The sequence below is a fragment of the Nomascus leucogenys genome, chromosome 21 (genome assembly GCF_006542625.1).
Source record: "Nomascus leucogenys isolate Asia chromosome 21, Asia_NLE_v1, whole genome shotgun sequence".
NCBI lineage: Eukaryota > Metazoa > Chordata > Mammalia > Primates > Hylobatidae > Nomascus > Nomascus leucogenys.
In genome coordinates, this window is record NC_044401.1 from 12,436,821 (window position 1) to 12,452,955 (window position 16,135).

Here is a 16,135-nt window from a genome sequence, read left to right on the forward strand (position 1 = left end):
TACTGACCCAGCACAATAAACACCATGGCCAGTAGACTATTCTTATAACCTCCTGAGTCTCTCCCACCAACAAAACTGTGTTTCCCAGGAGTGCATGGCGTTTGTTCCTGCACTTGATTATTCTGGCTGTACTTGTAATTACAGAAGATAATTAATTATTATGTATCCTAATGAAATATGGGTGTGGAGGGAACTTTTCCTATGATAGTTAAGTTCACTGATTCCAAAGAATCAATAAACAGAATTGCTAAAAAAAAATTACTGACAATTTAGGTAAGGGTGAAATAACTCTTGAAGTCTCAGAAGAAAAGCCAAAAATCTTGAGGGATGCTGCAGTTAGATTTCATTAGAAATGATTTTAAATTCTTATTTCACTTAAAAACAAAACTAAAACTAGGACTGTAAACAGTGTTTTATGGATAATGATATTTATACAAGAAAAATGACATGGAACTTCAATCATAGACCTACTCAAGGTAAGGCTTTGGCCCTATATCAAAAGTTAATGACTAAATGTTTATACATTTTAAATTTAAATGTTTATGGTACTTTAAAAATTTATTCCTCACTTGACCCAATTTTTTCAGTTAATTTACCAACTATGTTCTTAATCAATGCAGATGGAAGAAATAAACCTACTTAATTCTCAAGTGTTATGATGGATACTGACATCTTAAAAGACTTGTCCATTGCATCAGAGGTGGCCGAGAACGCTATTGATTGAGATTCTTTTTCCATTCTCTTCCATTTTGGTCTAAATAACAAATGTTTCCCTGATTCCAAATGAGATAACTTTCATCCCCCACAGACAAAATTAGACAAAAGGGGGCACAAAATTCTGTTTTAGCTTCAATATTGGGATTTATTTATTTTTGTTTTTGTAAGTTAGTTTTGGGTTCTGTCTTTTATGGAGAGAATATGAGGTCACTGCAGGAAAAACCTCTTTTTTTATATACAAAACTGAAAAAGAAAAGCTAAGTCACTTTAAAGCAAGTGGCATTAATAAAATACTTTCCTGTAAAAACACTTTAATATGAAAATATTGTGGTAGATGTAAGTCTTAGTGTTTATTGAAAGCAACGTACTGTCATTTAAGGGGATTTATTGTTCGATTTTTCGTAAATTAGAAGGGCTGTTAGTGTGTACAAGCTGCCATAAATCGTCATTATTTTTAAGAATTGTTTTCAATTTGTTTTCGTTAGCCTCTTTTGATTTTAAATAACAGAAATGCAGGCACAGCACTTAAAATAAAGAGATTACTATTATTAAATAGATAGGATGCAGGGATAATTAAGAAATAGGGCCCAAGAGCACTTAAACCCAACTCTAGAAATCAGCTATTCTACAGAGCAAGTTCTATGCTTAGACTACCTATATTCCAACCCTGAGTCTACAGTTTATTTGTGTGACATCAGGCAAGTTACTTTTTATCAGTCTTGGTTTCTTCATCTTTAAGATTAGGACTTAATAGCATCTATCTTTTAGGGTGTTATGTGATTAAATTAAGTATGCAGGTAAGCACTTATCACAGTGTCTTACACTTAGCAAGTTCTCAATAAATATGACTTGTCATTGTCATGATTGTTATATGATTAGTCTGATTGTTTTATGGAGCTTTGAACTCCAGTCTCTGCCATCTTACTCTTAGTTTCTTCCCCTGGTAATTGTACCCTGCTTTTCAAAGCCCCAATTCTATCTATGGTTTTGTTGTTGTTGTTCTGATCACTATCCAGTCTCTTGCATCTAGGTTGGTTCAAAGATGAATCTACTGTCTTCTTCCTATAATGTATTCCAACTAATACATGAGGAAGGAATAACAGGACTAGCATATCATTTTACAAGCTCCTAATGAAACAAATGATCTTGCCAGGCGTCAGCCAGCTGTGGCCTCTAGGCTACATCTGGCCTGCTTGATTTTGTAAAAAAAAAAAAAGTTTTATTGAAACTCAAAAAAAGGAGAATCCACTGTCTTGATTCAGGTACCCACCCTTGATGCAGTCAGCTGTGACTTCCTAGGTAGTAGAAGCTGTGAGTGGGTGCAGAAGAGCCCTTCAGAAGAGGTTAAAGAATGGCAAACAGCATTTAGAAGTGTACCTCTGTTGAATTTATATTCTGTCTTGTTCCTTTCTGTCAATGCTCTGTTTTTCTGTGTTAGTATAAATTGTCTGTTCTGTTAATCAAAGGACAAAACCTCAGAGAAAGATTTAAAGCATATGTCTAAACTAATCACCCTCCTTTTACTCTGCTAGAAATAAGCCATTTAATACCAAAAGGAAATGAGTTATCCCTCCTATTTTTGAGATTTGAGTTCAACTTATTGGACCTTTAAAACATTGTCAGTGAAAATCTCAAGACTTGGAATTCATCTGTTTTCTAGTCATGATTTTTCTTTTTCTTTTCCTCCGTACATATTTTTTTTTCCAGTTGAAATGTTAAGGCTTATAATGTTACAGGCTGAGGATCCATAATCTGAAAATCCAAAATCCAAAATGTTCCAAAATGGAAAACTTTTTGAGTGCTATGACTCCACAAGTGGAAAATTCTACACCTGACATTATGTGATGAATGCACAAAATTATTTACAAATCTTACATAAATGGCCCTCAAGCTATGTGTATATAAATGTAAATGAATTTTCTGTCTAGGCTTAAGTCCCATCCCTAAGATACTTCACTACATATGAATAAATATTCCAAAATCTAAAAATCAGAAACACTTCTGGTTCCAAATACAGGATATTCATACTGTATTCCTTCTGGAGCATAAGCCCTGAAAACTGCCAAAGGTGGTGTATATATAGTCCCTAATAATTACATGATGATCAGTAATTCATAGCTTACTCACATTTCAAATAGTCCTGCTTAGCTTATCGAATTATATTAAATTACACTAAAAATATACTATAGAATTACAGTAAAGTGGTAAGAATGCCTTGGATTTCTGCTTCTGACAAAGATAGAATAACATCCTAGATTTACCCTACTACCTGAACATACTCTGCCAGCTGAAACAACTAAACTCCAGACAAAGTAGATGAAACACTGTTACTTGATACACTGTTTCAAGCAATGAAGGACAACGGTCGGTCCCTGAAAGATGGGAAACAAATGAGGTAAACCTTCCTATCACCCTATCTTATTGCCTGGAGAAAAGTTTCAGGCCTTGGAGCAAGTAGAGGAAACCTAGGTGAAAGTCCATTGATCTCTTGAATTGAGGAGATGGAGCTCCAGGACATGAGAAGTCAAAAAGGCAGAGTACTGGAGAGAAGAGAGCTGCATGGAGAGAAAACTCTGGAGATATGTGAAGAGTCGCCTTCAAGTATTCAGTTAAATACTGGTCAGTGCACACAAGTGACAAAACTACCCGAACTTGGGGAAAAACCTACCTGAAAAGAATAAAGAAAACAGTGCCCATGACTCACACACGGCTGGGAATAGTGTCGATTATCAACAGCCAAAGTGGAAAACCTCATAATTCATGAACAGTGGTACTAAGTACTAACGAGGATCTTTCCTCAGTAATAAACTAAATTTAACTTAGTCTAAAAGCTGCTTTGGCTTAATCTAACAAAATTTAAAAGCAAGATTCTAAATGATCAAATTGTGTTCTAGTAACTTGATAGTTTGTTTTCAGTTACGTAGCTAACTGAAAACTATCAAGTTAGTTTTCAGCTACATAGCTCAAAAACATTTATAAGAATGCAAAAATATGCATCGCCAAACAAAGGAAAGTGTACAGTATTTTCTGCCCAATTAAAAATCATCAGGCATTTAAAGAGGCAGAAAAATATAACCCACAATGAGAAAAATAAATCACTTGAAACTCAGAATGACAGATAATAGAATTAGTAGATTTTAAAAAGCATTAAAACAGTTGTTACAACTGTATCCATGGGTTGAAGATGTTAGATGAGAGATTAAGTATGTTAGAGACATGAAAGATGGGGGACAAAAGACCCAAACTAAATTTATAGAAATAAAAACTAAGTTATCTGAGATTAAAAAGTCCTGTCTAGGATTATGGCAGATTAGATTATTTAGAAAAAAAGATTCATGAACTTGAAGATGTAGCAAGAAAAACTATCCAAAATGAAATACAAAAAAGAATGAAATAAAATAAACAGATAAGTAAAATGTGGGACCATTTGCAAGTAATTGAAAAACTTGAAAATGCGGAGGGTCACAGAAAAAAAATATTGGTCATTTCCCCCCACCCAAATTTGATGAAAATGTAAATACATAGATCTAAGAAGCTCCACAAATTCCAAACACAAGACACTTGAAAAATAACCATACCTTGGCATATTATAATCAAATTAGAACCAGTAAGAAGGAAAATCTTAACGATCAGAAAAATAACGTATATCACACTTAAGGACAGAGACAAGTATTGTAGTAGGTGTTTCTGATGAAACAAAGACAGAAGACAGTGAAGCAGTATTTTTTAATTACTGAAAGAAACATTGTCATCTCAACCTTGCTTTTTGTATCAATAAATTGTTTTTAAAAAGTCATTAAAATTATTTAAATAAACTGATTTGGTTATCAGTGGGGTGCTAAGCAGACATTAAATTACAATATATGTGTATTTATATATAGTTAAATATAACAGTGAAAATAAATCCACAATATATTGTTGAGTGAAAAGAAAGTTTAAGTAATGTGTACAAAAGAAACCACATTTTTGGTTAAAAATAAAAAGAAACAACTGATGTACATACATAAGCATGCCCAGAAAAATATTTAGAAGGATATATAGAAAGTTTCTCCAAGTGATTATCTCTGGCTAGTAGAATTCCTAAACTCTTTTTGATATTTGTTTGTTGTTGTAAGGAGCATGCCTTAATTTGACAATTTTTGAAATAGTAAAGCTATCTTTGGGAAAAATACTTTGTAAGAAAATTATATTACTTCTCTTAGTAATGCATTTTAATGTTTCCTATACATTTCAATCAGAAATTTATTTCAATTATGGGCTATTGCCCATTGGTGAGAAAGGAGAATTAAAAAAAAACTCATTGGCTTTTATTTTTCTTCTAACATGTTCCAGAATACATTCATGTTTAAATTTTTTATTTCCCTAAGTATTAGGTATTGTGAATTTGTAATTTTGTTATCAGGCTCAATTTTCAAGCTAGATTTTATTAATTTTTAGTATATGTGCTGCCGAGGTGAGCACATTAATTTTTTACATTTTGGTAGTAAAGCATTTTTTAAGTTATTTGAAATACTGATTTTCATGGCATTACATTTGGCATGCATAAGTGTAAGCTCTGAATAAGAGGTAAGCCACCATCCCATCAACAAATGATCAGGTCATCACCCTGCTGCCAAGTCCTTCTGTGTCCTCTGCAAATCTTGTTTTCTTAGAAACCATCTTCAACAAGAGCCAAATCTGACTAGATCATGGTCCAGCTAGTTTATAGGTTCTCTCTTAGCACGGATCAATCCAAACAGTCTGATGGGATCATCATGAATGTTTTCCTCTACTGCCTGGCTTTCTGAGGAGAAACTGTCTACTAAGGTGGTCTTAGAAACGCTGGCATCTATTGCATGTAGTTCATCTCCATCCTTGTCTGAGAGATGAGTATTCTGTTTCCTGGGCTTTCTACGCTTCCCCTTAATGCTGTGATCAAGCGAGGCATAGCACATCTGTGTTTCATTGGTTGCCTAAAAGAAAGGGATGTTAATTTTTCACTGTTAGCCTGTTCTTTAGCTTGACTTCTGGAAATTTCTGTGGCATATGAAAACCAAGTAACTTGTTTTCTAGGCCTCACCTACCTTGTTTTGCCAAATTTGTCAGTACAAAAAACGAACAAAAAACAGAACAGAAAACTATAGTCAGCCAACATTGTTGAGTTGAAAAAATGCTTAGATGAAACCTTTTCCTAGATTTTTATTTCTTTATTATACTCTAACAGCAGATGAACACTTTAGGTTGATTCTTACCTGCCTCTACCTCTACCTCCACCTAAGGTAGTTCTGGCCCTGTGTTGGCTCTTACCAAGTAACAATACTTCAGTTTATTAAAGTAGGAATAAGCATGATAGGAAGGAGTTTACCAAATCACAAGGGTCTACTTTACATGTACCTAACAACTGGTCATTTAATGGCACCACAAAAGTCCCCAGTTTTTCTACATTTTTAAGATTCAGAAGCATAAAGATAACAATATTCACTTACATGATAAACATCTGGCAAGTAACTACATTTCTTATCTTTCCCTATTATTTTCTTATCTGCCTTCCCCAGCTCCCTTTTGAGCTCATTTTGGATTGGCCTTGGAGATACCCATTCACATTCAAGAGGGCCCAGTGGGCTTCTCCGGACTAGACCTGGGTCAATACTAAAGAAAGACAGGAAACTGGGCTATCTAGGGGAAGCAACATGCTAAAGGCAAGACCTTGAATTTGGCATTGGAAAGACTACGACTGAATCCCAGCTCTGCCCTACAGTGATCATGGGATCTTGGTCAGGTTTTTAAAAATCTGAACCTCAATTTTCTTGCCTAGAAAATGCAAATCATCATAGTGTTGTTATGGTTAGTACGTAGAGATAATGTATATGGAAGCTATAACTACTGTTCAAAAGTAAGGTAGCATTGTAATTATGAAAAGTGGTAGACTAAAACTTTAAGACAGCCATTGAACAAACCAAAGATTTATGTATTAAGTATTATTCTTTAAGACTAGGCCAAAATTGTATTGATTTGTGGGGACAGGGTGAAGAAATAACATTTGGATTAACAACATTTCTAATGCATAATAAGTAAGCATCTCCCCATTGGCACTTGTTTTCATGCTAAGAGTGAAACGTTTTATATTCTCTGCCAGATAGAAAAGATGGTTCTATTTATACCCTCTGCTGTGTGTGTGTGCGTGTGTGTGTGCATGTGTTTTTTGAGATGGAGTTTCGCTCTTGTTGCCCAGGCTGGAGTGCGGAGGTGCGATCTCGGCTCACTGCAACCTCTGCCTCGCAGGTTCAAGCGATTCTCCTGCCTCAGCCTCCCAGGTAGCTGGGATTATAGGCGCCCACCACCATGCCTGGCTAATGTTTGTATTTTTAGTAGAGATGGAGTTTTGCCATGTTGGCCAGGCTGGTCTTGAACACTTAACCTCAGGTGATCCGACCGCCTCGGCCTCCCAAAGTGCTGGGATTACAGGCGTGAGCCACCACACCCGGCTGTGTGGTTTTGTTGTTGTTGTTGTTGTTTTGCCTAGCTTTTTATTCTTAAAATCCTCATTTCTGGAAAAATTGTAATAGCTGCCTAACTGGATCCATGCTCTAGTTTCTTCCCACTGCCGTATACTGTCGTTAAGTTATTTCTAATTTAATCTCAACCTGTTTTCTTCATTTATAACTGAAAGCACTCCAAATAATGCATGTGTGGTCAACACTTGGTCAACTTTATCAAGTGCTGCAGAGTTAAAGAATGTGAGTCCTAAGAAAGGACCACAAATTGTATGTTTAATAGTCACTGGAGACTTCCACACTGTGGTGTTAGTTAAGTGCATGGGTGGAAAACATATAGCCAGGGTAAATGAATGTGTATCTATCGAAAGAAATCAAAACAATAGAGGAAGAAGCTAAGAATCAGTTTAGAAATTAGAAGGAAAAACAGTTCAAGTAAGGTGTTTTTTTTTTTTTTAATATTGGAGGGATTTTCACATATTGGTAGGCAAATAGTAATGATTCATTAAAAAAATGGAAACTGGAGAAAAATTAAATAATTGAAAGTACAAGATCCTGAAATAATTAGGAGAAAGGGTCAAGATCATGAATAAGAGCATTGGCTTTGGAAAGGAGAGAGGATGCTTCTGATATAGGAGGAAAAGATTGATGAGAGATTTGGATATGAAGAGAAGAGGAGCAAGCTCACACTTGTATTTTTCAAATGTTTTGGGATTTGGGAACTCTTGTGAACTCACTTTATTACTAGGCTTTCTGATTAACTCTTCCTGGTTAATAGAAGACTGAGATACTAAAATTACAATTTCTGAACTGTACACATCATTTTCAAAGGCCAAGGAGCCTATTTACATTTTTTCCAACAAAGAAACACTTTGTCTATCAAGCCTTATGCATCATATCCTAGTTCCTTATGCTTTTGTGATTGACCAAAGTAACAAAGTAGGCATTGTAGTAGCAAACTAGGTAGCGTTTTTTTATGATAATAATCACTGTAGTGAAATGAAATTGAGCAAATACGAAGATGTTACCTCTAATTTGTGAAACTAAATTTATGAGAATAGTATAATAGAAAAGACTAATTTTCTTAGAAGTACCTTTAAATGCGTAATTTATAAAAGAGCAGACTTTTAAAGACATTTTAAGGCTTTGCATAATTTTCACTTGAGTGAAAGCCAGATGCAGGTCAAATAAAGCTACCCTGTACAAGTCATGTGTATTAAATAGTAACTTCTATTCAGAATTCTCAGTACTTTTACAACTAAAGTGCTGTGAATCTCTACACTTCAGATAATGTATTTCAACCTTCTTTGAGAGGTTTTCTTTTTATTATCATGGATTTAGCAAATCATATTATATCATGCAGGTTTTCCATGTTTATCTAAAATATATTTTATAATTAACTAAACATTAGATGACAGATTTGGTGAGTATATTTTTCCCAAACCCTACTACATCTTGGTTTCTTAGTTAAAAAATATTCAGCTGGGTGCGGTGGCTCACGCCTGTAATTCCAGCACTCTGGGAGGCCGAGGCGGGTGGATCACTGCGGTCAGGAGTTCGAGACCAGCCTGACCAATATGGTGAAACCCCGTCTCTACTAAAAATACAAAAATTAGCTGGGCATGGTGGCAGGCACCTGTAATCCCAGATACTTGGGAGGCTGAGGCAGGAGAATCGCTTGAACCCGGGAGGCAGAGGTTGCAGTGAACGGAGATTGTGCCATTGCACTCCAGCCTGGGCGACAAAGAGCAAAACTCTGTCTCAAAAAAAAAAAAAAAAGTTTAAAAATTTGATTTCTTAGGGGATTTGTCTAAAGAAAAAGAATAAAATTCTACCTCACTGGGAAATTTTCAAGATGTGAGCCACTTTAGGGAAGAGAATGTTCTATAAGATAGGACTAAGTTTGGATTCTACTTACTTAGTACCTAAGTGTTCTAGGGCAAGTTTTCATCCTTTGTGAGCATTTGTAAAATGGGAATGATAATGCTGCCTCCCTCATAGGAATCTAAGGAGATAATGCACATAAAGCACATAGTAGAAGACCAACACATAACAATTGCTTAGGAAATGCTGGCTCTATTACCATTTCTAGGCAGTAACAAGATAGGATCTGAGAGGAAAGAAGTCTTTCTTAAGACTATTTTAATTGAAATGTATAGCATTTCAGGAGCATGTGGGCTAAAAATTTCTAATGGTTTTTAATAAAGTTAGAACTAAAACTGAAGAGGTTAAACAGATTGTGGTAGGAAAAAGATAAACTATCCATTTCTTCCTGTATTTTTATGTTTCTCCTTAGGTTTTTGTCCTGCCTGCCTCCACATAAACTGTGTGTATATTTTGCAATCTCTTGCCATAAGATCACAGCCACAGGACTTGTATTAAAATTGAAAATCATTTGCCTTTTAAAATAGGGATATGATGTTTTGTATCTAGCTAATTTATCTTATAACTAAAGGTCTCCCTCTCCCTACCCCAGCTCTGTATTTTGAATTCCTGACATTTAGGTCTTGTGAGCATTATCCATGTGTCAACTTCTATATTATATTATCTCTGTGATACACACAAAATTTTCAATCAGAAAGGAAAAGCTTAATAGATTACTTAGGAATAATTCCATTATTCCCTTAAAATCTATTGCCTTTGTGACTGTGTACAATTTTGACTCTTTGAATATGGTTTGAGTTTTGTTTAAATGACTCTGAGTTAGAGCTCAGGTCCCAGAACTTGATACCTGATTGATTGCAAAATTTCTAACAGGCTATTTCAGATGTGTATCGTAATGTACTACTCTTATGCTCTTGAAATGTGCAAATATGGAAACAGAAAACAAAACTTACCTGTGCAGATGGGGTGGCTTCCTGCATCTTATTTACAGATTTCTCTGGTCGGGCTTTCATTTGTTCATAGCAATTTTCATCCATTGGTTCTTGGGAATTAAAAAGATTGTGATTCACAATAGAAAATTTAAAAATACTAGTATGATTAAAAATACGTGATCCAAACAACATTTGGCTGTAAATATAAACTGCCCAAGAATTACTTAACTAGTCTTTTTGGTGGAGATAGAAAGAGGTAAGGAAGCCCAAACTGTTACCTGCAGATCAGGCAGTGAAGTCTCTTGAGCTAAAGGGTTAGTAAGATAAAAATAAATCTTTGGAATAAGTACTAGATCATATGAATTTTCCTGTACCATTGCAGGACATGACAGTCTTAAACTACCATTTGGATGTTATAGAGCTCTCACAAGTTAAAAGATTGCCAGTATTCTCTATTTAAGATAGATTGCAAATGGTGCATGGTGCCACAAAGCACAGTGCATATACATCAGTGATTACAATTTTGAAATTTGTTCCTTGAGTAAGGAGTTTTACTCAAGGACATTTTAAGTCCAACATCCTAATTTTGAAAAAGAGGGTTTATATTATGACTTTTGTCCCATCAGTCAGTGACAGACATCTCAGCCAGACTGCCTAAGGGTCTGGGGCTGCACAGTGCTGGTCCTTAGTATTTGGGGCTTTTGTACAGTGTCCAGCAGCCAGCAGATCTGTACTCATTTCATCCTGTGGGAACATGCCTTTTGAATCATCCATACCTTTCTTCTCCCAGATACATCCATTTAAAAGGAAGAAGAAAGTGAAGTAGTGACTCATAGGATGGTCAGTAACCTGACAGAAATGTGGATTGTACCAGTTTGACCCTCAGAGAGAAAAAGATATATTTACTATAAGAAAAGCAACTTAATAATCATTGAGCTCTTTCTGAAAAGCAACACAGAGAAAGGGTATGTAGAGTGGTGTTTCTCAAATCATGGTCCATGGAAAATCTGCATCAGAATCACCTGGGATGTTAAGTAGCAGATCTCTAAGCCTTAGCCTGGACCTGCTAAATCAGAATGTGTGCAAGCAGCACCTGGGCTCACTTAAGTATGGAAGTAGCAAGTATGATGGGTTTGGAGCCATCAGAATACATAAGAATTCAAGTAGTTGAATATTACAGGTGGCTAACATTATTCTCCAAAGTGAAATGGGGACAAATTATTTTGAATAATTTATTTCCAAAAAATAATTTTTGATTCCTTAGAGCACTAGAGGACACTCTACAATGAAAGGAAAGATAAAAATAAATTCTTGAATCACACAAAAGAAAATTCCCACATTTCTAACTTTAAGATGATTCCATACTGTTTTAATATATAGATTTTTAGATAAATTTCCTACATTACTGGATGTCTGTGTATTCAAAATTTGGAGTTCAACAGCATTTAACCCCCAAGTCTCCTCTGATGTGTTGAATGAGTACTTGTAGGGAAAGGGTGGTAGCTTCTATCATCAGAACTCTAGGATCAGACCGAGGTTATCTGTTTTGAGAAATTTAGGGATGTTTTATTTTTAGGTGTCTGGGATGATAAAAGTGATAAGGGTTGCTGGGAACTGAAGAGTGCTTTTTACATAAGAACAAAATAAATATATAAACCACTCAGCAACAACTTAGTTCCTCTTTCTCCCACCTGCCATCAATCCAGCCCTACATTCTCTATTTAAAATATGAGAAACCAAAGAAACTGTTCATTGTTCCATGCTATTCATTATACATTTGCTTTTGTATATTGAGCACAAAGCACTGTTTCTGCGGACCACTTTCTGTCCTAGAAATCGCTTTATTTCATAGAATTCGCTGTGTGTCAAAATTCATGATAATAGAGTCTTCCTGTATTCTCATTACTACTCGAGTGAAATGAAGAGAACACAGAAAAACAGGATGTTGATTTAGAGTGGCTATTGTAATACAACTTACAATATGCGGCTTTGGAAATGTAGCCTCATTAATATACTGAAAGTTCTTGAATTGATGGTTACCACTGGGATAGCTAAGTGTGATTGTGATTTTTTTTAAAGTGCCACTTAAATTATTTTGTGAAACCAACTGGGATTTACTTATTTATAAACTTAATTTATGGAAAACTTACCTGAAGTCATATCATCTAAGTTACCGTAAATTGGTGTGTCTTCAATATAATACTCATCAACCCTATAACAAGGAAAAATAATTTACCTTATTAGATACCACTTTTCACATAATTCATAACTGACTTCTCAGCTAAATTCAATATTAAGTGAACTATTGCCTATTCTTGGTTACCCCCAGCCAGCCACGGTAGGTGTGTTCTTGTGCAAGTGAGTGAACGCGTGCATGCATGTATGTATGTGTATCTGTGTTGCGTGTGAATTTAAAAAGTTGGTTTTTGGACCTTATAGGGAATAATGATAGCAAATACTTATTCAATAGTAACCGTATATTAGGTGCTACATCGAGTATATTTCATATGTTTGTTGATTTAATTCTCTCAATTTCAACATAGGTACTATATCATCCTTCTTATGTAGATAAGAAATCTGAGGCACAGAGAGGTTATATGACTTGCTCAAGATTACAAGACTAATACATAGCAGAGCTGAAATTAGAACCCAGGTAATCCATGCTCTTTATTGTACAATGTACTGCCTCTTTACTCGCCCAGAATATCAGTCCAAACAGTCTCTTAAAACCATGTTTTCTGAGTATTACAGACTGAGGTTAGCAGATGCAATAAAATGATTGATCACCTATTATGTCCAGAGGCTGAGTTAGGTGTTTTACATACATTATATCAAAAACTCACAAAGAAAATTCTCCAAAAGAGTAGTATTCTTCCCTGCTTTACACAGGAGAACCCTGAGATTCAGATAGATGAATTTATTTTCCCCAGGCTGATCTCAACTATCAGCAATAACTACCAGTTGTGAAACCTTTTCTCTATGTGAGTGCTCATTCAACCCTCAGGACAGTCATATGAGATGCATATTTTTATCCCTATGGTGCATATAAGGTATTTGCAGCTCATAGAGGTTAATGACATTGTCCACAGATACACAGTCAGTAACTGGCAGTGCTAGGATTGTACAGCAAGTTTAGTTGTAAAGCCCCATGTTCAGTCCGCATCGTGAGGAAGTTATGCAGTGGGTGATACAATTCAAAGGCTGTGGGGAAACAGTCTAGAGACTATACAGGGACCACAGTTTTATGTCTCCCCCACCCCCAGGTCAAGAGAACTGACAAGAATACACAGCTATTTGCTCTTGCTAGCTGATTAAAGTTCCAGCCTCATGTGAGTAATGCTATTAGGATTACAGTATACATCCTACCATTGTCACCAGACTATCATTCTACCAATGTCATCCTACCATTGATGATGACCCTAGTGACCAGATTTCACAATGGCAGTCTGGGAACTGAGGAACTTACCAGGTGGTGAGAGTGGCATTTCATAAAATAGTACCAACTGCTTTAACTTTGAGATTACATGTCACTGAGAGCTGGAGGGAATTTCATCAAAAGAAAAAAAAAAAAGGACTCTTATCTCAAGGCATAACACCTGTATTACTCCCCATGCTACTGAAAAAAGACACAGTGTATGTAAATAGTACTTAGGTATTAAAAAAATAACAGTTCAAATGATACCTGTATGAAATGGCTTGAAAAGCCCAGATATGGGCAAACACTTCACTGATCTGATAACCAAGGAACTCATCTGTAACCTTTTTTCCATCTGGTAATTCAATACAGCTTAATATTGGGATATCAAGTAGTCCCTGCTCATGATTTTTCTCCATGCCAAGAATATAATAGCAAAAGGTGAAGAATTTTTAATAAGACAATCCATCCATTTTCCTAGCCCACATAGATGGCGGATACAACTTGCAAATGATAAATCATGTCCAAAAAATGAATATTGTTTTATTCCCTATGAACAAAAATAAGATATGATTTATCATGCAGTGTCCTGTGTCTACAGGCCCATCTCAAATGATTAATCATCTCAAGTAAACTATTATTCAGGAGCAATCGCCTAACAAACAAATTTAAAAATATATTCTTGGCAATGCCAAATAGCTCCAGCCTGTTGTAAATGTGTAATAAACCTCAGGAGCAAATGTTTGGCAGTGTTTTATGTGGATGATTAATTACTTTTAAAAATAAATTAATAATTGAACTCATATCTGAGAGGCCAGTGTACCTCTGAGTTTTCAGCCAGATCAGACTCTCCATTGTTCTGAACATGCCTGAAATAATTCTCTAACCAGTAAGTACATTTACTGACACTCCAAAATTAGGAAAAATATATTAATTGTATCTATCACTATGGTCTAGACTTTGTGCTTTCATTTATACATATATATATATATATATATTTATTTTTTTTTTTGAGACAGAGTCTCCTTTGTCACCCAGGCGGGAGTGCAGTGGTGCAATCTCAGCTCACTGCAAGCTCCACCTCCCGGGTTCACGTCATTCTCCTGCCTCAGCCGCCCGAGTAGCTGGGACTACAGGTGCCCACCACCACGCCCGGCTAATTTTTTGTATTTTTAGTAGAGACGGGATTTCACGGTGTTGGCCAGGATGGTCTCTATCTTCTGACCTCATTATCCGCCCGCCTCGGCCTCCCAAAGTGCTGGGATTACAGGTGTGAGCCACCGCGCCCGGCCACATTTATATTTTTTCTAGTTCCTATTTTTTACATTTATATTTATATTTATTATTTATTAGGTCTTTTATTTAAAAAATTCCTCAAGTAGTTTGTGATCCAAGTCCATTTAAATAACTAAGTTCAAATTAAAAAAAAATCTGGCGTGAGCCCAGGAGGCAGAGAAGGCAGTGAGCCAAGATTACGCCACTGCACTCCAACCTGGGAGTCAGAGCGAGACTCCGTATCAAAAAAAAAAAAAAAAAAAAAAAAAAATCACTACTTCTACCTGATCACCTTGGACTTAAATTCTCTAAGTTTAGATTGTCTTACTTAAAAAATGAGATTAAACTAGTTGATTTCTTTTGTTCTTTTCAGCTCCCAAGTTCTAGAATACAAATGTAGGATTCCAACATCCAAATAAAATTGAAAGACTTTTTTACAAAATTAAATAAATCTATTTTAAGGGCCTGAGAAGTTGCCAGATATGGGAAAGGACAAGCTTCGGGATCTATCAGAAGTTGGTTTTGGTAATTGCTAACCTGATTTGCTTCATAGTTGTTACTCTGAATAAGCAAAGATGTAAGCTTGGGCTCTGTAAGAGTGTAAATGTTTAAAGCCATGAGAGAGGATGACATTGTTTATGGAATAAGGCCCTGGGAACTCTGATGTTTAAGATTCAGAAACCAGCAAAGGAGAAGGGGCTGCTGGTAAGAGAAGAAGAAAAGCAGAGAGGGAGGTGGCTCTGAGCCCAGAGAATCAAGTGCTTCAAGTAGAAAGTGTCAGGGTGTCAAATGCTGCAGAGGGACTCAGCAAGCTGAAACCGAGATTTGATCATGGTAACCTTGACAAGAGTAGAGTCAGTGTGTTAGTGAGGACATATGGAATAGAGTAGGTTCAAGAAAGAAGAGGAAAAGAGGAAGAAAAGCCAGCAAATATGGACAGAATATAGAGGGACCTTTCAAGTTTTCTTGTAAAAGAGAAAAGAGCAATGAAGAGGTAGCTGTAAGGCAATCTAGTTTTTTGTTGTTGTTGTTGTTTTGTTTATTTTTGTTTTTGTTTTGTTGAGATGGAGTCTTGCTCTGTCACCATGTTGGAGTGCAGTGGTGTGATCTCGGCTCACTGCAACCTCCACCTCCCGGGTTCAAGTGATTCTTCTGCCTCAGCCTCCCGAGTAGCTGGGGCTACAGGTGCACGATGCCATGCCCAGCAAATTTTTGTATTTTTAGTAGAGACAGAGTTTTACTATGTTGGCCAGGATGGTCTCAATCTCTTGACCTGGTGATCTGCCTGCCTCGGCCTCCCAAAGTGCTGAGATTACAGGCATGAGCCACTGCGCCCGGCTGGCAATCTAGTTTCAAGGAGATGGTTGGTTTTTTAAAGGTATAAACAATACCGTCTGTTTATATATTGGTGGGAATTATACAAAAATGACAGAAAAAGT

At 36.1% G+C, this 16,135-nt stretch overlaps 1 protein-coding gene across 2 annotated transcripts in view; it reads right to left on the reverse strand.

Annotated features, from left to right (window-relative positions):
• Positions 1–4,288: 4,288 nt before the first annotated feature.
• Positions 4,289–16,135, reverse strand: part of LOC100604079 (T-cell receptor-associated transmembrane adapter 1) — a 32,218-nt gene continuing 20,371 nt past the window's right edge. The window contains exons 3-5 of one of the 2 annotated variants that reach the window (XM_003261780.3): positions 12,157–12,218; positions 10,028–10,116; positions 4,289–5,669 (exon numbers count right to left, since the gene is read on the reverse strand). In XM_003261780.3, coding sequence (XP_003261828.1) covers positions 5,415–5,669; positions 10,028–10,116; positions 12,157–12,218 — 406 coding nt within the window. In that variant the 3' untranslated portion in view covers positions 4,289–5,414. The remainder of the gene's footprint in view (positions 5,670–10,027; positions 10,117–12,156; positions 12,219–16,135) is intronic. The other variant, XM_003261779.2, reaches the window with a different exon arrangement.